This window comes from Lissotriton helveticus, chromosome 2_1, assembly GCF_964261635.1.
Source record: "Lissotriton helveticus chromosome 2_1, aLisHel1.1, whole genome shotgun sequence".
In the NCBI taxonomy this organism is placed as follows: domain Eukaryota; kingdom Metazoa; phylum Chordata; class Amphibia; order Caudata; family Salamandridae; genus Lissotriton; species Lissotriton helveticus.
This window is the reverse complement of record NC_136059.1, coordinates 1,735,703,947-1,735,724,537: the sequence shown is the minus strand read 5'-3', so window position 1 is coordinate 1,735,724,537 and position 20,591 is coordinate 1,735,703,947. Positions and strand designations below refer to the sequence as shown.

General features: G+C 43.0%; 1 protein-coding gene across 3 annotated transcripts in view; it reads right to left on the bottom strand.

The window, feature by feature from the left end:
* The window catches only part of MAML3 (mastermind like transcriptional coactivator 3), a 572,069-nt gene that overhangs the window by 248,965 nt on the left and 302,513 nt on the right, over nt 1–20,591 (bottom strand). For all 3 annotated transcript variants that reach the window (XM_078676684.1, XM_078676686.1, XM_078676687.1), the window contains exon 2: nt 9,816–11,336. In XM_078676684.1, coding sequence (XP_078532810.1) covers nt 9,816–11,336 — 1,521 coding nt within the window. The remainder of the gene's footprint in view (nt 1–9,815; nt 11,337–20,591) is intronic.

Here is a 20,591-nt window from a genome sequence, read left to right as displayed (position 1 = left end):
AAATTAAAATAAATTTGCCTGCAGAGGCAGCTCTCCCTACTAGGCCCTAAAATATGGAATTTTCTTGCCATCAGCTTTGGAAAGAAGTCAGCCTCAACTACTCGAGGACTTTCTGTTTCTTCTCTCTTGCCCACTTTGCCTGTGGTGAATTCTCTCCACCCTTACTAATCCAGCACCATATCCCAAAGGATCTGAAACTCCCAATATTAACCGTTCATAAGCAATAATAAAGTTTGAAACTCAAAAACAAAGGACGAAATCACAAACAAAATTGTTGGTCTGTCAAAAAAACACATTTAAAATGTCAGTGGGCTAGTGAGCCATCTAGCACTCTCTCCGCGAGTAACTAGAAGACCTGCTACAGTAAGCAAAGCATGGAATGAGCAGAAAATGGAACCCTGTATTGCGCCATCGCGAATGGATTGCTGCATATTGACTCAATGAGGGAATGAACTTCAAATACAGAAAAGCTCTCCGCCACACACATGTGCACCCTACTGCATTTCAGACATACATACCTCTGGGGGAAAAGTGACAATTGTTCTTCAAATTCCTGGTAGTGCATTGTTTTCTCCCTTCACCCACATAGCTCTAATTTCATACAATGGAGCTGGCTACATGCTCGGATTGATGCTCATTATGAGGCTGCCTGGGGAAGGGAGGCAATCTTCACACCCACAGAGAATTCCATTTTTGAAAACTCTCATCTTTTAAGTTATTTTACTTGCGGATATTCTGACATGTTTTTTACTTCGAAATGCTACGTTTTCTTTTTTGTAAGCAGTAGGTAGGAGTAAATCAATAAACTAATTTCCCCATTACAAACATGCATACATATGTATGCGTGTGTGTATGAGTTGGAGTCAGCGATAGCAACTGTATGAATCCAGGATTTGTAAAGCGCTGCAAATCACCCATGAGGGTCTCAAGGCGCTGTTTTGTAGGCACGAACAGAGTAAGTAACTTGCCCAGAATCACAAGATGTTGACGCCGAAGCCAAGACTCGAACCTGGTTCCCACTGGCTCTAGTCGGCAGCTCAGGCCGTTACGCTGTAAAGTTATGGTTAAGGCAATTCTACAGCAAAAGTATTTTTTGATCGCATAACTGTGACCCTTTTGAAAAGCCTGCAAGAAACGTTGCAAAATAATGCATGCACATTTTTTAAATGTGTGTCATTTTATGCAATTTTATGAAGGAAGGGCTACTGTAGGCTCAATACATTTGTGTTTCCAGTTCGAACTTCTATAGAAATATTTGTTACTTGCTTAAATTCTAAACAATAAAAACATGTTTGGTCCAGCTTGGTTTCCTGGAATGTTACAGCAGTGACAGGTGAGTCACTTTTGAAGAAAAAACCCCAATAGTTATATGTTTTCTGAGCCAGATCACAAACAAAACCTAAATTGGGCTGTTTGTTTTTTCCGTATCACCAATTTTGCTCTCCACGAATCCTGGTTCACAAACCTCATTGTCAATAAAATGCTGGAGTGTGGGGGGCTCACATGCCACACCCTGGAAGGCAGATGCAATGCCCTTTTTTCACCCAAAAAGGCAAGTTGAAGGCAAAAGATTGTGAATTGATGCCATCTTGAAATAGTAATTGTAATGATGCTGATTACATTAGAGCATCCCCTGACAAATTATGGCCTTTAAATATTGCAACCTTTAAACAGGCAACACTTTCCAGTTACTGGAACAGCGTTATAAATCACCTTACATACCCTTGAAATAGCTATAATTAAACTTTAAGTGAGGTTTTTTGTAGGGGGGTGGTAGTCAAATTCTGTATTTGAAAGGATGCTGTGTTTAGGACACAAGCTAAAAAGTCATCTAATTTTCCTGTTAAAGTACCGATGCAAACTTAACTGCTAGGGTCAGGCGTGCACTTGGAAATCCACGCTAACTTCCATTGTGTGACTGCTGGGATTCAGTAAATTCTAACAAATGTGTAAATCTACTGAAGTCACAGGCATCAGTCGATAACTTGTGAATTTACCTGTTTGCGAACCGCAGACAAACGTGGACCTTTTGGCAAACTGTATGCATACGCCTACGAATGGCATATTTCTACCTTCTTTGTGACCGAGGACATGCAAGATCATACCTATTCTGTTGATGTCCATTTCCTGTGTTTTCAGCCTTTGTCAATAAGTTAAAGCTTGGACAAAAACTCTGCCGCAAAAAAACGGAGAGAGGGCTAAAGCCAATACTTGATGCACCAGCAACAGTGCCTTCTTTTCTATTGTCACCTTCCGTAACACGCTGTTCAATATAATAAGCTTTGCTAGCCCGAACGCATTCTAATGCATTAACCCCTTGGGCGCGGGCGCGATTCTGCGCCTGTTTTTAAGAGTGGGTGGGATCATGACGGCCCCCAGCCGTCATCAGCACACGCCCACCGTGATGCATGACGGACGGGGGCAGTCATCAGCATAGAAGGGGTTAAGTAGTAGTTCAGCTCTTGGAACCATATTGACCTAGTGTGCATCTGTTTTTGCCCCATCAGTTGACACAATACAAACTGCTCAATTACTTATGATCATAATGGAGTTACATGGCCTCTTGTCCAATGGTAAGCTTTCCATTTACAATATAAGAAACAAGACTCCTCACAAATCCCAGGTAAAGAGAACCTAAGAACTAGGCTTCCCAGCTGACGTGCAAACAAGGATTACCGCTGTTTCAAATAAGCTTTAACTTGAACACTGTCCCTGCAACAGTAGGTAATACATTGCATGTGTCCTGGACAGCTAAATAGTAACCCATCTGGTAAGCTCGGCCTCCTATCTTTAGTGTAAAAAAAAAAAAATTGCCCCAGATAATACCCAAAAATACAAAAACATATAAACGAGTATAAGGTTGGCTGAGGTCAACATCTGAATCAAACATGCCCCCGTCTCACCCCTCCAGGAAACAAATGAGACTTTTCAAACTCAAATGCTGCAAGCATTCCATTGTGGGCAAGTTCGATGGGCACTGTAGTTTTATGTGACATCAAATCTATATGCTGGTGAATATACATAAACAAAAAAGAACTGAAGATGCGCCAACACATAGTGCCAGAGACCATGAGAACGAGCTCAACGTGTACAACAGCATGCTTCACATCTAAGAGAAGGCACATATTAACCCGTACATGGACAACCTTGAGTTAAATCGAAATAATTGTGTTTGTCGAAAAGTGAACCCAAGTACAATGCAAAATCTATACAACTGTATGGATTACATATCACCTGAAATAAAACCCTCCTAAATTAAAAAAGAGACGCTGAGAAAGCAATCAGAAAAGTGGATTCATATTGCATCACTCTTTAGGGAACACAGGTGTAGGAGCAGCTCCATAATGCCATCATTGCAAGTAGAACAAGCATTTGCAATGCAATTGGTCTCGCCTTTGGGACCTTATATGTATTTAGCTATGCAGCACATTAGCCTGGGTGCTGAAACATATACTGTTCTTTAAAATGGAGAGAAAGTAAGCACCAAATTCCATGACACGCCAGGTATGGGAACACATGGAGATAAATATTGCCTTTCAGTGGGAAATGGAATAGTCCAAAACTCTGTTTTAAATATTAAATCAGGGCCTTCGGTGGTCATATCACTGAAAATACAAGATTTACAAAATACATTATTGTCTACAGGTGCTCTTGGAAGAAAATGTCTATGGACTGGAATCTAGAGAATGCTAAAGTGAGGCTGGTATTTTACTGACCTCTGCTGATGGTTTTCCATCAAGAAAGATAAATAGAAGCAGTTGTCAGAAAAATTAAAAAAATAAAGTCCCTCACCAGAAAGCAATTCTGGTATTTTACTGACCTCAACTGGTCGCTTTCTATCAAGACAGTTAAATAGAGGCAGTTGGACAGAAAAAAAAGTACCTAAGTGGAAGCAGACAAGTCCTAGGGTGATCTCCAGAGCCCACAAAGTACATACACATATGAGTGTATACTAGCCCATATACAATAGGTCTTGAATGCTCAACCTAAAAATGGAAACCTTGGTTTTGTTAAAAAACAGACATCTACTGCTTGAGGGCAATAGAGGTGACAGGCAGGGCACAAGTCGGGGGGTACACGCAGGTACACAGCGTCCACCCACTGTTTTCACAGGGTGGATGCAATCCCCCCTGCCAAGACTTTGGGCCTCACAGAAATATGCCAAACTTGTCCCAGTATAATTTTCAGACAACGGGACACATTTAGCAGCGCCTGTACGTTGTCTGCTTTCCCTTCCCTGCAGCAATGTGCAGTCAGTGAGTGAGGGAGCTTTTTTCACCTCCAGCTGGGCAGAAGTTAAGGGGCCATCAGGCCTCCTCCTATTTGAATATCCTGACTTGAGGCAGCCTGGAACCTCACACTTAAATGTAAATGCAACTGAGGGGAAATAAAGGCACACAGCTTGTTATCTCTTCACAGGTACTTAAGAGAGGCAGCTTTTGCCTTTGTTCATTCCCTGTATATCAGAGCGGTGTGCCCTTTAAGAATGTCAGGTGTATTGATCTGTCCCAGTATTTACACAAATAACAATTTCAATAGCACTTTATTTTATTTATTTTATAGCACTAAGCAACCCAATGCAGGGTGTCAGAGCTCTATAAGTAACATACACATTATACATTGACAATAAATCATGTACATGTGTAAATCAATGTACAAGATGAGTTACATGAGACAGTGAGGGTTACAAGGTTTAGGAGCCACATGTCCTTCATAGCTCACCATGCTATATTACAAGGATTACAATGTATGAACTGCAGGAAACAAAAGGATCTATCTCTGTGTTAAAAGCAGTAACTCACTTTACTATCTACATTAAATAAAAACATGTCATCTGCATGTTATGTGATGTGTTTTGCAGGAGACACATTAACCCAGTATGCTACTTCGATTAAAATCTGTGACTTCACAAAACAAAAAACTCTCCAACAAATTTGTTCACCTCTAGAGTTATCTCACCATTATTACTATTCCCTGAGATTTACTGGACACCTTTACAGCAGATGCCTTAACCCATAAAATATTTTAAAATGCAGACTTTGCAACCAGTTAAGCATAACAGATCTACTGCCATGCTTCTCCTTGTTGCCAATTTCTTTGTGGCCGGACTTAAAGAAAGATATATATCAGTTGAGGACAAGATTTTGCGTCGGGTTGCGCCACTTTTTTGACACAACCCTCATACCAAATCTTATTTGGTAAATCTCATAATGTACTGAAATGTACTCATTATATATCTGGTAAACATGTATGAGGTCTTAATATCTGATATTACTTCTTGTGATGTCACTTCCAGTGAGGTCCTTTCCTGGGATGTCTCGTGCAATATCACGCGTCATGACATCATGCGCTGTGATGGCACAGATCATGATTTCACTTGCATACTGCCTAACCTGGTTAGTCCCCCCACTTCTTTTTTTAGGACTTGTGCCCTGGCGACAGGACAACCCCACTTTACTGCATAAGCAAGAGACAGTCTTCAAAGGATGTACAGAACAAACACCATACAGAAAGCTGCATTCTGGAGCGAAAGCAGGGAATCACAGACAAGGGGAGCAGGTAGCACACTCCTGTTCTGTCCGTACCTTGCAGCGTGGCCCCTCCCATGTTCTGGGCGCATACAGTCAGAGGCGGGATCACGAAAACAGATTAGCTTCTGCCAACAAAACATTGACCTTAGAGGTGATTGAGAAAGGAACCGAGGATGCCCCTTAAAATGTGATTGGAAGTCTTCACTGTATAATGCGAATCCTTGAGATGGGTAATGTTGGCTCCACAGGGCTCACTGAAGCGGCTACTGACAGACCTGCCGCACTGAAGACTTCCCCATCTAATCCGAGGGCTAAAGACGAAGATGAAGGTATCTGGAATAAGCAGCTGAAATGATCACATATGATGACTACAAAAGTGGATGCTGATGTCCTCAGCTTCGAGTGGGCTTTTGAGATATGGGGATGCTGCCTTGGTGAGCAGGTTTCCTTATACCTGCCAGACTCCCACATTTACATTAAATGAGAGATCAAGCGGCTGTAGGACTGGAATGAGCTCCAGCCGCCTACCCCTCTAGGAAATTCTGCGTTGCCGCAGGAGTGTGCCCAGAATAAGATGAGAGGAAAGTTCGCTGGCTGCAGCACCACCACAGACGTCCCTGGGCCAGAAGCCGGCATGGCCTGCTCACCTTACTGGCCTTGGATGCTCCAGTCATACTCCTGCATCACCACTGCCTGTGCAGCGCTATCATGCTTGCCACCACAGCCTCATCCGCTGATGCTCCTTCAACAGCCCTGTTACGTACAGTCGCAGACTCAGTGCCATCACATAGAAGACTTGCTGTGGCAAGAAAAACATGAAGTTGTTTTGCTGCTTAAAGGTCATGTACTTCTCATACAAATCAAAGGCTGTTGAAAGACACATGCTGCTAACAGCAATTCTTTTATTTATTTACATTTTTTCTTGCAATCGTGTGTCCGCTACCTTTAGAGAGCAGCATTTTTTAGTTGTTTTATTTATGTGGCATATACATGGAACAAAAAATTAAATAAAATATCAACCATTGCACTAGCTTACCAAGACCAGACCTACAGGCTTTGACAATGCATTTTTTTTAGGAGGCCTCACTAATCACTAGAACTTCATAACAGCACTGGATGCTTGGCCTGAGAGAGTCAACGCTCATTATGCGTAGGTAGCAATATGTTATGGTTTCCCATTCCAAAGGATATTCTTTGCCCAAACAATTACAGCTGCTGGAGGAGGACAAACATGAATTCTCCTTTGCTCCCCCATACCCTCATTTTACAACTGGTGGATATAAATAAATAATGCTGTACGCGAAGATGCCGCAGTGCAGGTGAGCTTTCAAGACTAAAGTTTTCTGTTTTGCTTTGGCTCCGACTGTTTGGCATGTGTGCAATGGTGTACCAAGGGTGCTATCCATGGGCACTAATGTAAACAAAGAAAAAAAGGGCCCATCTCTCCCATAGCTGAACACATACATAAAAAAGAAGCATTCGGAATGTCAATAGGTCTGGCTTTAAAGGTATGTTGTATGATGTTGTGAAACATTACCACTAAATAGAATGGGAATGGATACGTATGTGGGTGGCAGTAAAGAACTAGATTAGAATAATACTGGTTTGGGTTACAAGGTCAGGTGGCGAGCTAGACCTAAATATTTATGTAGGGTAATGACTGCCCTCCTTCCATCTGTGCTGCTGCCAGCGAAAAACACCATCAGTTATCTAGGTATCTGAACCACTTTTACAGTATTACAGTGTCATGTGTGCGCCCTGAGAGTTCAGGCTCAGGTAGCTGAACCAATAAATACAATTATCACAGCTGTGTGGAGGGCAAGCACTTTTTTTTGTGGAAGCAAATAACTTCTGCCCAATCAAAATATGTACTCCTGGCTCCGAGCATGTGGCCTGAGACAAATCCCCTCTGTAGTGATGCTCATGACAGCTGCACTCTCAAGACAGACCATAAACAGCAACACTGGTGCGCAGTGAACTCATGGACCCCGTGGTTACTACAATGTGCAATGTCTTCTACACAGTTAAGAAACGTAATTTGCCTTTATATTCTTCCATTAAATATGTCAAGCACAACTGAAATATCTCAAGTCACAGTCTAGCAGGAGGGCCCTGGTAAAACACTTTACGTGAAGTCACCTTGGTCGCTACAAAGCAACAGTGCCATGTTTCACAGAGTTTCTATAACAAACTATTTTGATTTCACACTCATTTCGACCTTCCAGGCAGTAGAGCATTGTTGGTGCTGCAGAGATAGAATACAGGAAATTCTACAGATGTGAGGAGAGCACCTTGGGAAACAGATTAATTTTATCGTAAAGCTACTTGGAGCGAAGTATGTCCTGTCTAGATCAGTGGTTCTTAACCTTTTGACTTCTATGGACCCTACTGAATCATTACTGGCATCTGGGGACCCCCACTGAGTCATTAATGGAAATGGAGGACCACAGTTTAAGCAATTTAAATTATTTGAACCACGAAACAATACACAAAAATACAAATGTTCATTTTAATTGGAAGGTCGGGGTTTTCCAAGTTCAACTGAGGCTACTCATCATCCATACTGTATTCTGTTTGATGCATCTGCTCTGTTCCCACATATTAATTTGAGGATGTTGACTTAATCTCTAGCCTCCAATTTCAAAGTCCTTCACATTTAAGCAACTTTTCCAACTTTACATTTTGCTTCTTTATTTATTAATATATTATTATTATTTCATGTGAGTAGGCATTGCAGGCCCCATGGGGGGTGGGTTGGGGGGGGGGGAGGTAGTCCCTGGACCACATATTAAGAACCGCTGGTCTAGGCTTTGAAAAGAAAACACCAAACCTTGGTTTACAACTCCAAGGTTCTGCCGTACTCAACATCAATGAACATCAAATATAGTGCAATGCCACAGTTATACAGTCCTACAATCCCTACGTCACACGTGTTGTCTTTTGGTGACAAACTGAAAAGGCTAGATTGATTCTACGTGAATAGCTGAATCAACAAGCGAGAAAAACATTATTTTGCAAAGGGACAAAAATCGCTTATTTTAACTTAAATGGACACTGCTTTTAAGCATTTGGTTTGAAGTTACATTGAGCATTTGTTTTCCTTAATTACCCTTTTCCCCATCCTTACACACAACACTAACACATACCTTAATCCTATCCCTGATCTTATCCCTGTTGTAACCTTTACTCTCAAACTAATTAAAGTCTTACTCTAACTAGAAGGATACATCTGGGCATAAAGCACAATCTAAAATAACTGTCCCTCACACTCATCTTAGCCTTCACTCAAGCTTTCACCAAAACCCTAAGCCTAGCCGTAAGCCTATCCCTTCATAACCATAAACCTTACCTTATCTTCGTGTGAACATCTTTTTTTTTTATAATATCTCCTTTTTTGACTGTTTTTTAACCATTTGGTCACAACAGCATGCTAGTCTAACCAAATGATTCTAATAGGTCCCTGATTAGCATCCTAGTCAAATATTATGTGTGTGAGAATCAGATGTGCATTTGTTAAGTTTTGAAATCCTTCTGCACCCACTTTTCTGGCCAGGTGAATTATAATGTCAGGGCCATCCCAGCAATTTTCTATTTCATACTGCAACTTCGTAGGTAAAATCAATGAACAGTCAGTAAAGTTTATGGGAGTTAGGTCGATATAACATACTTCCAAGGTGTTAGCCCCTCAAAGTAGAATATAAAGCATGTGGTGCTCCCTTCAATATATTATGGGGGCTTTAGAGGGACGTTTTGCGGGAACTAACTTATAACATGCCACTGAGAAGAATTGACTAATGCCTTAAAATCCTCTTCGCCACATCAAGACCCTCAACAGTAAAATGTAACCAACTTGTGTAAATGTGCACTGTGTCCTAACATAGTACATCAGGACACATGGCACTCAACTAATGAACAATACACACCTGTGCCCTTTTTGAGGTCATAACACCCTGGCCTCCCTTTCACTCCTCTCACACGTTTGACTTGAGACCTTCAAAGAAACCTTGCTCTTGCAGAACAATGTTCCCACAACATACCTGGCTACAGTACATAACCTCTGGAAAAAAAGGCCCACAATCTTTGGAACAGTTGAAACATGAAGAATTCATATTGGACGTTCTAATGATGTCTACGGCCAGAAGAAATGTGAAAGTGGGATGTATCTGTGCATTAGGTTGCTTCTGAAATGGCAAAGTCTTGTCTTCAGTAGCACATTACATCTTTATTCTAATGGAATGAGAGTAAGCACAACAACCAACGTTCCTGAGTCTGCTGCTCACTCACCTGACCATGAGATGAAAGAGCTGCATAGGCCATAGACTGGTTTATAAGTCCCTTCTGCTTCATAATCAACAGGCGTTTCTGCTCCTCACTCAAATGTGCTATCTGGGCTGGTATTTGTGGTGCTTGTTGCTGCTGCTGTTGTTGCTGCTGCTGCTGCTGCATGTAAGGGATCATGGGATTCTTGGTTGCGCTGGCCATGGGTGGGGTCACTCTTTGACTCAGGTCCACATTATAATGGGTCAGAGGTTTTGTGTTGCCATAGCTGAGCATGTTAGGCTGCTTGTGCACAGCATTTGCCCCCAAATTATTTGGCTGCTGGCTGATCATGTTCATATGATTTGGGGGGAGGTAGTTATTCATTGTTGTTTTCACAGGGTTGCTTGCCATTTGAGGCACAATAGAGTTTTGGTTGTTAAAGGCTTGGGGATACATCATTGGACTATTTGGTTTTTCTGAACTATATGGCCCTCCGTATGGACTAGTTGGTGGTGCCACTGGTGACCAACTCGCTGCCTGGCTTGCATGCTGCTGCTGCTGCTTCTGCTGCATGAGCTTTGCTCTTTGTTGTTGCTGTGCTGCCATTTGCTTGAGCTGTTCGGCTGGAGACAAATCTGCACTGGTTACAGTCACTGGAGCAGGCCCAGCACCTCCCCCCGCTACTGGCCCAGTTGAATTTATCATATATCCGCTTCCAGGACGCGATTGTGTTTGCCCTGGGGTATGAGCCTGGTTTGGCGTTTGGGGAGAGTGAACAACACAGGAGGCTGGTGAGCTTGCAGACATTGAGGAAGGAGGAGCGCTTGAAGCAGAAGGCATACTGGAGGCTGTGTTGACATTTGAAAACAGAGGACCCGAAGAAGACGGCCGCACCTGAGGAGACCCTATCGGGATATGAGCAAAAGGTGAGTGGGCAGGATCACTCTTCACACTCAAACTCTCTTGGGGGATAGGAGTGTGAGATGTGGGCCTGGGGAAATCAAGTTCCTTTTTCTCCTCAAAATCCTCATTAAACAAATCCTGTATGTCATCTTCCGGGACAGTGTTGGCCAGTTCATCAATCAACTCCTGCCATTCCTGGTCGTTTAGATTGATATCGGAAAACAATTTATTTTGATTGGAAAGGGAGGTTTCCGAGCTGTCTATGCATGTGGGGTCATCCAGGGGCTCTTGTTTCAGATCCTTGCACTGAAGAATGTTAAAACCGTCCTCCAGGTCACTGCAGCCATTGGCTGGAACCTTAATGTCAGGCAGCCCGCCGTTCTTACCCATGTCCTCTAGGCCGCCTGAATGAGAGCCACTGTTTTGCAAGGGCAAAGATGGCTTGATATCCAGCTGCTGAAGAGGAGAGACAGAGGGCAAGGGCATATTATTGGGTAAATTGGTGATTGGGTCAACTCCGGGGATCTCTTTCCTTGACCGCTTGTTGGTTGGAGAGAAGTCGAAATCACAGATCCCATTCTGTTGCTCTCCATTGACGGGAGAGCGTGCTCCTTCCAACTTCCGCTTTACAGTTTCTTGTAGCTAGAAGAAATACAAAATAGAGATGGTCAAATAACAGATATGTCCATGCAAAATGTAATTTAAAAAATAAGACCAGAACATGCACATAGCAAACAGCGATCCTGTACAAAAAATACAAACATGAAAGACAATTCGAGTTCTGTTCACCACCGACCATTTCCTTAATGTGTTCTAAGGACTTCTTTTTAGTGCTATTTTTACAGCGCTATTAAAACCTAATAGAAGGGCAAATGCATGCATCATTAATAACAATTTGCAGCCCATTTATAATAAGGGGATATCAAATTTACATCTAGCATTGAAGAACTGTCCTATCTGCACCCTCTGGTGCTGTAAACACATGTACACTACCGGGTGGTAAATTAGATATTTACTCCAAAAAAGCTCAGCCTACATCCTCATGGCTTTAAGTCTCTTCACACCCCCTTACTGTTGTTCATTGATACTGAATTCTAATGTCACTTTGGTGCCCGGCATGCACACTACACGACGTGATGCGAACAAACCTCAGACGTTACCTAATCATGCACTGGTCATTGTTGGGGCATCTTTACTGCAGGATCATCAACACACATCTGAAAGAGCATATTATCATTCTTGGTCGACACGAAATCTTAATGATGTCCTGCTAACTCTTATAAACCACTAGGAAAACACCCCAGGGCAGCTTGTTTACCATGTTGTACCCTGTTGGTACCATGGCAGAAGGAGAAAGAGCAGTACTAGCTGCGTTCTTGTACTTCTTGTACTCCATTTACATTCTTCGCAACAGAAACTCACTCGCCCTTTATTTTTCCATTAAATACATTGAGTTTCCTGATTTTTAGCGGAAGAACTAAAAATAATAAAAAAGCAGCATAGAACAGCACATCACATCTAGGTGAATGCTAAACCATTAAGGCGTGTTGTGATATGTCAAAATAATTCTCTGCTTTCATTAGCTCTATAAGCTAACTCAACACACCACAAAGGAACAAAGCTGTACTGAGGAAAGTGGCATGTCCGGCCTGGCTATTTTGCTACTTGGGCAGAATTGCTTGTCTGAGACTGAGCTGCAAGCTTGGGGACGATATCAGCGCAGGATGGACTGCCATGAACCAACTCTGAAACAGCCCATGGCCCAGTTCTAGTCGCGGTTTCTTGCGGTGTGGGACTGGTTGGAAAGTTCTTGCCAGGGCCGATTTTTGTTTCGAGTCAGGTTGTGGTTAGTGGAAGGTGAAATGGCAATTGGTGGGAGAAGTGGTGAGAGGAGAAATAAGTGAGGTGCAAGACGGTAGAAGAGAACGTGGCCAGTCACAGCGCAGCCTAGAAATATGTAGTAGGGGGAAACAACTTTTGAGCATATGTAGCGGGGTTGGGACTAGTACCAATCTACCAATCCGAAAAGGCATTTTTGTTTTTAGCGAGCTCAAATCAGTCCAATTCATGCCTTCTGCACTGACCAGCGGTTGGAGCTTTAGTAACACTTTAGTTTAAGCTGTGAAAGCATGCATTACTGAAATCGCCAAGTAGATGAAGACAAACTGTCCGAAGCTCCACACTGACGTGACCGAAATCGGCATCTTCTGCATGAGCACTTCACTGTGGGACTCCGCCATGTGGCCAACAGAGCTAGGACCGATACCCACCCCACCAACCACACCAAGAACCTCTGGATTGTCATCAACAGCAAACTTGACATGACTGCGCAAGTCAATGCCATCACCGCCTCATGCTTTTATACCCTGAAGGTGATGAAGGTTTTTAAATGGTTCCCAATCAGCACCCGGAAAACCATCACACAGGCCCTCGTCACAAGCAAGCTGGACCACAGGAACACCCTCTATGCTGCAATCAACAAAAAGGTCCTCAGAATGCTGAAGACCATTCAGAAGTTGGCGACAGAATCACTCTCAAGCTCCCACACTCAAATAACACCACACCTGAAGGAGACTATTGGCTCCCCATACGTGAACAAGCACAATTCTAACTACTCACCCACACTTTCAAGGCACTGTATAACACTGGCCAAGCATACCTCAACAATCGCATCTACTTTCACAAAACTTCCAGACACCTCTGCTCGTCCAGCCTCCTACTTGCACACATCCCACTCAAATAATATCCAGAGTTCATTTTAGATTACAAAAGGAATAATCATTTCTTACAGCAGCTTTCTAAAGGTGTGGAACAGGGGTGAGCATGTGAAGGATGTTTCTTCAAATTCGCAGCTCTTGGATAATTTGATATACCAAGGTTTGAGAGGTGCAGAACTGAACACAGGATGAAGTCGCTCGTAAGTAAACTGTTAAAGTTATGCTACTTGTAGTACAGTTGGAAGAAAACATGTAGTCTACTTATCTACCTCAGACAACTGCTGAAACCTAACCACTTATCGCAGGAAGATAATACTGTTATGTATGCCATCATGTTTCAAGAACAAAACAATCTTCATCCGGTCCACAGTTAATTAAATAATTCTGGCATTTGGACAAATAAAATTACCAAAAATGTGCATTTATCAAGTACATGCCTAGGACCTTTGACAATCTGCTTTAAATAGAACAACAGAGCGTGCAAGTACAGCACTGACATCTAGTTCACAGAGTAACTGTTCACACAGAGGAAAACGTGTGCTTCAGCAACTATGGAACGTTCATTCCAGCCTTTACCAGATGCCTAAGCATTCTATATATGGAACCCAAGTAGAATAGGTAGTTTCTGCATTTGATTCCTTAGTCATCGTATAACTCGCCATTACCCTGGTAATGCAGGTATGCTAAAGGAAAGAGTTCAATAACAATATGTATGCAGATTTACGTATTTCTATAGTGTAAACCTAGCCAAAAGGTAGCAGAGCGCTGTACATGGTATAAGGCAAGCTTAAAGTTGGTGAGTGACAGGAAAGGAAGCAGAGTTGGGATGGTTATTGTATAAACAAGTATATTATTTAGTCACTTGTTCAAATCTACATAAGGCAATCAAACATTTGTTAATCTCCTTACTGTGAGAAGATTAACCCAAACTAGCTGTGTTATCATTTGGATACAAGCCTTTAATTCGACTTTTTAAAAGGGACTTGGCACTTGTGTAATATGCTTGTAAAAGTATGGCTTTATATTTAAGATGCACGCCAATAATACTGCAGGATAATACATAAACTATTTTGTATAACCAGTGATCTTTTGTGTGGTGTCTACATGCATCCCATAGGCCATTCCTGACATACTCTTCGAGTAAGATATTTTGAACTAATGCCTTTAGGAAGGTTTGTTTAGTGTGGGAAGGTATACAGGCCAGCAAATGAAGAGATTGCAACCTGCTTCAATGGATAAAAGGCACTGCAGCAGATCTGACAATCAATGGTGAATCATTTCTAGACTTAAGCCTGATAGGAGGTTCACATTTGCAATTTATCACTAACACTCACCTGTTTTGTTCTAGTTCTCCTGTTAGCTTTTGTGGTAGGGGCTAACCTCGAACTTGTAACCTCACGCAGAAGAGACGGGAAGCCAAAACTGAAGTAAAGATTTACCACAATCTATTGCCTAGGATTCATAGAATGTAAATATGACACAAAATACGTTTTGTCACACCTCTCAGGGGGCTTGATCCCTTACCCTGAAACTAGGGTGACCAGATTTTCAGAACAAAAAAACAGGACGGCAAAAGACATAGAAATAGGAGTGCTGGCACTCCCATTGTCACTGAAGGACTACAATAAAAAATATTCAAGACTCTTTGCCAACAGGGGTGTGTGGGGTATGTGTGTGTACGTGTATAAAAAACCTTCAAAACTCATTTATATAATGGTAACAAACTCAATTGTAAGACATTAAAAGACTACATAACCCATGCTTTGTTCCCAGGGCAGGCTTGTGATCCCTGCCTTGGGTGCTGAGCTGTGTAGACGCTGATTCACCCCTCGATAACTCCTACTGTGCTGCCTGAAAGCCATCAGGAAACATAGTGGAGACACTCAGGGATCAAGTTATCTCTGTCTCTCCTGCGATAAGAGGGTCATTGTAAACATAAGCTTGCATAGCACTGTGAAAATGTGCGTACTCATCCGACCCTCTTTCAAAAACAGAGATATGTACTAATTAGTGAAAAATGTGTTGGGACGCTTGGGCAGTCCTGGAAAAACCGGGACTATCTGAGCTTATCTGGGTCGTCTGGTCACCCTACCTGAAACAACTAATGGGCAGCCCAGATTAAAACAATCAATCAATCGAAAAGCATTTGCAGACTCAAAAAGCATTCCTTTGTATAGCGCACCACCGTCACTCCTAGAGGTATCTGGGTGCTGTGTCTCCGTCGAAGAGCCAGGTCTTGAGGGGGCTGTACAGAGCTGGAGGGGAAGATCATTCCAGGTCTTGGCAGCGATGTAGGTGAAGGGGCAGCCACCGCTGCAAAGGATGCAGGGGTAGTGTGTGAGGGCGAGTGAAGAGGAGCACCGGTGTCTAGAGAATTGGTGGAAGCTCAGTCAGTGGTTGATGTAAGCATGGCCTTGGAGGGCTTTGTAGGCATGCCTAAGGATCTTGAACTGGCATCTCTTCTGGAGCCAGTGGAGGTCTCTCGGGTGGGAGGCAATGTGGGTTCTACTCCACAACAGCCACCCTGCCATTGATGTCCATAAAAATTGGAAAAGTACCCATAGTTCAATACCAATCATACACAAAAGATTTAAAACGAGTTGGCCCTAAACAATCGTGCTCCCATCCCAGATACAGCAAATATACTAACCTCTTAAAAGTGTAAGACATTGTTCTGAACACTGCAGTTATCTTCATATTTATCATCCTAGATGCCTTTGATGCATTTGAAGCAGATCACATTTCACGCCTACACTGTGTTCATCAGAGGGATCACATCTGTCCAGAAAGGCATCACTCAAAATGTCCACCTGGGGCAATTTGACTAGCCCACTACCACAGTACATTGAGAGTCCCTCTAAAGTTTCAACATATGTCGATCCTCTAAAGGCCTCTTTTGTTCACATCACCTCTGATTTCACTACTACGCTAACTACACAGAAATGCATAGGTCCCGGGTAAGAATTACCAGATAGCCAGTTACTGGGGAGTGGAAAAGGAGGGAGTGAAGCGTCTACTCACACACTGTGCCATTTGTCACCATACCACCACCCCCTCCCCCCAGCAACTCACACTATACGAACTTGGCGTACTTGACTTTTTGGAAAGAGCAGCACAAAGACTCATCTTGGCAACCCAGCACTAGGTCGGGCTATGCAGCAAAAGCATGCCAGATTGTAAAAACAACGACATCGTCCACAAAGGATTCTAGCATAATATTTATTTGAGCGATTTCTCGAGTACATTACTGAACTTTTGAGTTCGGAACAATGTCTACTGAGAATAGACTAGGACTTCCAGACCAGTGCCAAAGTAAATCGGCCCTCGAGAACAGGGTGACAACATAAAAAAAGCTCACATACATTGCCAAGAGACAAATGCTAACAGGTTATTGCGGTGAGAAATATGCCTTCAGAATATTCTGCCTTTATAAATAACCCCCTAAAGTATTTGTCAGGATAAAGCTACCCCCAGAATAATCAGCTATGTAAATATGCCTCAGAATCCTGTCCTCTGTAAATATGTCAGCAATAATAAGTCCCTCTTCGCTAAAGAAACAGACGGTACGGCGCAGAGGAATTTTAAATTAGTTAAGACATAACTATACAGGAATAAATTGAAGTGAGAAATCACAAAAGCAAAATATATAAAGTAAAAAAATGCTAAAAATAACTTTGGAAGCCAATGCTCCTCAGTACACATTCAGACAGAGATGAAGAGCATGTGCCCTCATTCATTTCTGGATCTGAGAGAACCCAAACTGTATATGAGGGGCGCATGCCTATGGGACTTGTATTACCTAACACTCTGGGTGTGTTGCCATAGACTAAACACATGAAAGCACACAAGGAAATCCTCCCTTCAGCAGGAGCGAACTAATGTTTCTGATAGGAAACTTCCTTTCCCACTTTAAGGTCCTTCCATTGTGCAGCAAATCTTTCCAGGGGGCATTCACAAAAGTGAAGGTGGCTGCATTTTTGCACCCCAGAGTTGTTGGAGCTCATACTACCCTTATTTGCAAGGCCTTCAACCATTTTCCAGAAATCCAAGCTCACTCCCTTTAGATGTCGGGCTGATGTGTTACCCTCAACACATCAGCCTTACCTATGGCTAACATTCTCCTTTTCCCCTCAGCACCATCCTGGAATTCAGTAGTAACCTCCTCCCCCCTAACCCTGACCACCACCCCCTTATTAAATCCATCTTTCCAACAGCCTGATCTCCGAGCTAACTCTGCGTACTTTCCCACTTATGCCCTCCATTTTTCCTACCCTACCCCGCTCACCCCCTCTCCTTGTATCCAGAATTCTGCACAAACCCCTTTCTTTTCTCCTCATCCTCCCATTTCTCCAGTATTGCTGCTCAACCCTATATCCCCCCTGGCAATCTCTTCCTTTTCCCTCCCACAGGCCTAGCAGAACCATACTTGCTCTTCAACTACCCTCTAGGTCAATGCTCCCTGCTCTACTTGGTGCCAGTCCCCTAACACTCACCTCTCCTAGCCCACATGGCCTCTCCAGCCCCTTCCCCTCTCTTTTCCCCTAACCTCCTGTCATTCCATGACTACCCTGTTTCCCCTCCCCCCATTTCTCCCTCCCTCCACTGTCCACACCCTAAATTTGAACTCAATTGTTCTCCTATGTTCAACAACTGCAAAGATAACCATTTCCACCTCAAATGTATCAACAACTTCTTTCAACCACCATCTATCTCCCCCTTTCACTCCTGTACCCCATTACTCCTTCATCACCGCCACCTCTCCCTGCCCTCCCTCGACAATTGCACTTCCTCTGGAACCCATTAATCTTCCCAACATTCCGTGCTCAGCCCTACTCTCTTTAGAAAACAAACTTGGATTTCTCATCTCCTCTATCTCCCAGCTTGAAGCCACCATCTCACTCCTGAGTACTAACATTTCCACATTTCCCAACAACCCAATTCCCCTGGCAAGCACCCACTTCCCCAAACTCCAGATGAATACCTTGCTCCTGTGCCCCAAAAAAGCCACACACAATCTGTCTTCTGCAGACATCGCTAATTTACAGGCTAGTTACAAGACTTCTAATGCCATCCCCCTTCCCCTCTCCTCTCCACTTAAGTCTACTCTGTGCAGTATTCCGACCATCTCCTCTGCCAGAACTAAAGCTCAGCCTTATTCTACCCTGGCACCCTCATACAGGAACATTATCCCTATCACCCCTATAAACCCAAATGCCCCTTCACCAAAACAGTCTTGTCAGAGTTGAGCTGTTTGCTCCACAACTGCAGATCTGCAATTAAACACAAGCTGGAAATTTCTGGAACCATCATTCTTCACGATTATTACATTATTTTCCTCACTGAGAACTGGTTCAACAACACCTCATACTATTTTTGATCTTCTACTGCCCACCGACTACTCCATCTTTAGAAATGACAGAACAGATAAAGTTGGGGGAGGTATTGCAATCATCTTCAGAAACTCCCTTCAGTTCAAGGTACTTCCTAACAGCTCCTTCCATACATTTGAATGCCTTTCTCTGGAGCTTCAAGTGCAACACTGCTCCTCTTTCAGATTTCATGCCATTTATCACCCGCCCTGTGACTGTCACTTTGAGAGTATTGGTTGCTAGCGAAGTGGTGAGTTTCGCCAAGAAAGAGGAGCAGACAGATTTTTCTGGGAGACTATAATCTTCACTGGGGCTCCTTGGAAGACTCAGCTGCCAATAGGCTTGCCACTTTTCTCTCAGTTAATGATCTTATCCAACACTGCATGGAACCAACACACTATAAGGGCTCACGTCTGGACCTTGTTATATCCAAAGCATATATGTTAACTATTGCGGTCCCTATTCCAGTAGACTGGTCCGACCACTTCCTCATGCCCTTCTCTCATCACCTTTCTCACTCTGTAACTCTTGGCCAACCTAAAAGGACTACTACCTGGTTCCGTAACACCCAAAACATTGACCTTGACATTCTTTGCTATTCTGCTATGCTATCTCTTCCAATCTTCCAATTCTAGACCCTAATTCGGATGTCAACAATCTTACCTCCCAATGCCTCTCCAGCCTTGCAGACATAGTTGATAATGTTGCTCCACTTCAAAGCAAAAAGAAAAGGCCTATTCCTTCTGCTTCATGGTTCAATAAATCCCTTTATGAAGAAAGGAATGGAGACAATCTCCATCCACCACTAATCTCTCTGTTCTGCGCTCAGCAAGATCAAAATACCACAAACACATCTTCCATGAAAAAGCATCACACTTCAGAACCATCCTCGACTCAGCAAAAAACAGACCCAAAAAACTATTTGACCTCATCAAAAATATCAACTTCTCTCCCTCAACCGTCAAGATCCTCCAAAGAAAGCAGCAGAATTCGCTATATTCTTTGATGAAAAGGTGAAATCAGTGGTGGATAAGGTCATTCCCCTACCCCCCTAGAGGAGCGCAAATCCTTAGTCATTTGGCAGAACTTTGACGTCATTACTTAGGATGCTGTCCTCAAATGCATTCTTGAAACAAAACCATCTAACCATTCTTTTGACCCCATCCCGAGTGACATCGCCATTGACTTCTACACCCACACTCTTTCCTATTAGATCAGTCTGGTTATCCTCTTCCTCAGCCAAAGCTCCCTTCCTGGTGCCCTTAAAACAGGACAGAATGGGCTTGGAAGGCACAGTGCTTAAATGGTTTGCTTCATTCCTCTCAAGTGATTAAAACTGCAAGCAGCCTTTTGACTTCAATGGCGGTAGGTCAAGGCGTCCCTCAAGGATCTATACTCGCACCCACTTTGTTCAATCTTTACTTGGAACCATTGGGAAATCTCCTAAGTAAATCTGGGATACTTTACCACCACTATGCTGATGACACCCAAATCTACCTTAAGGTGTCTTCCTCACACGACATCTCAATCCTCAACCCTACACTCAACTCTATTCAAAACTGGATGTTAGCTCATCAACTCATTTTGAATCCCTCCAAAACTGAATGCCTACTCCTCTCTACCTCACTCTCTCCTCCTCTTGTTCAATCTTGGATGGATACACTGAATTTAATGAACAACAAACCTATAGTTGACGACAGCACTAAATCCCTTGGTGCCATACTTGACAAAAGGCTCAATCTACACTCCCACATCAATTCCATTGCAAAGAATGCACGTTACCAACTACGCTTTCTCAGGAGGATTCAACT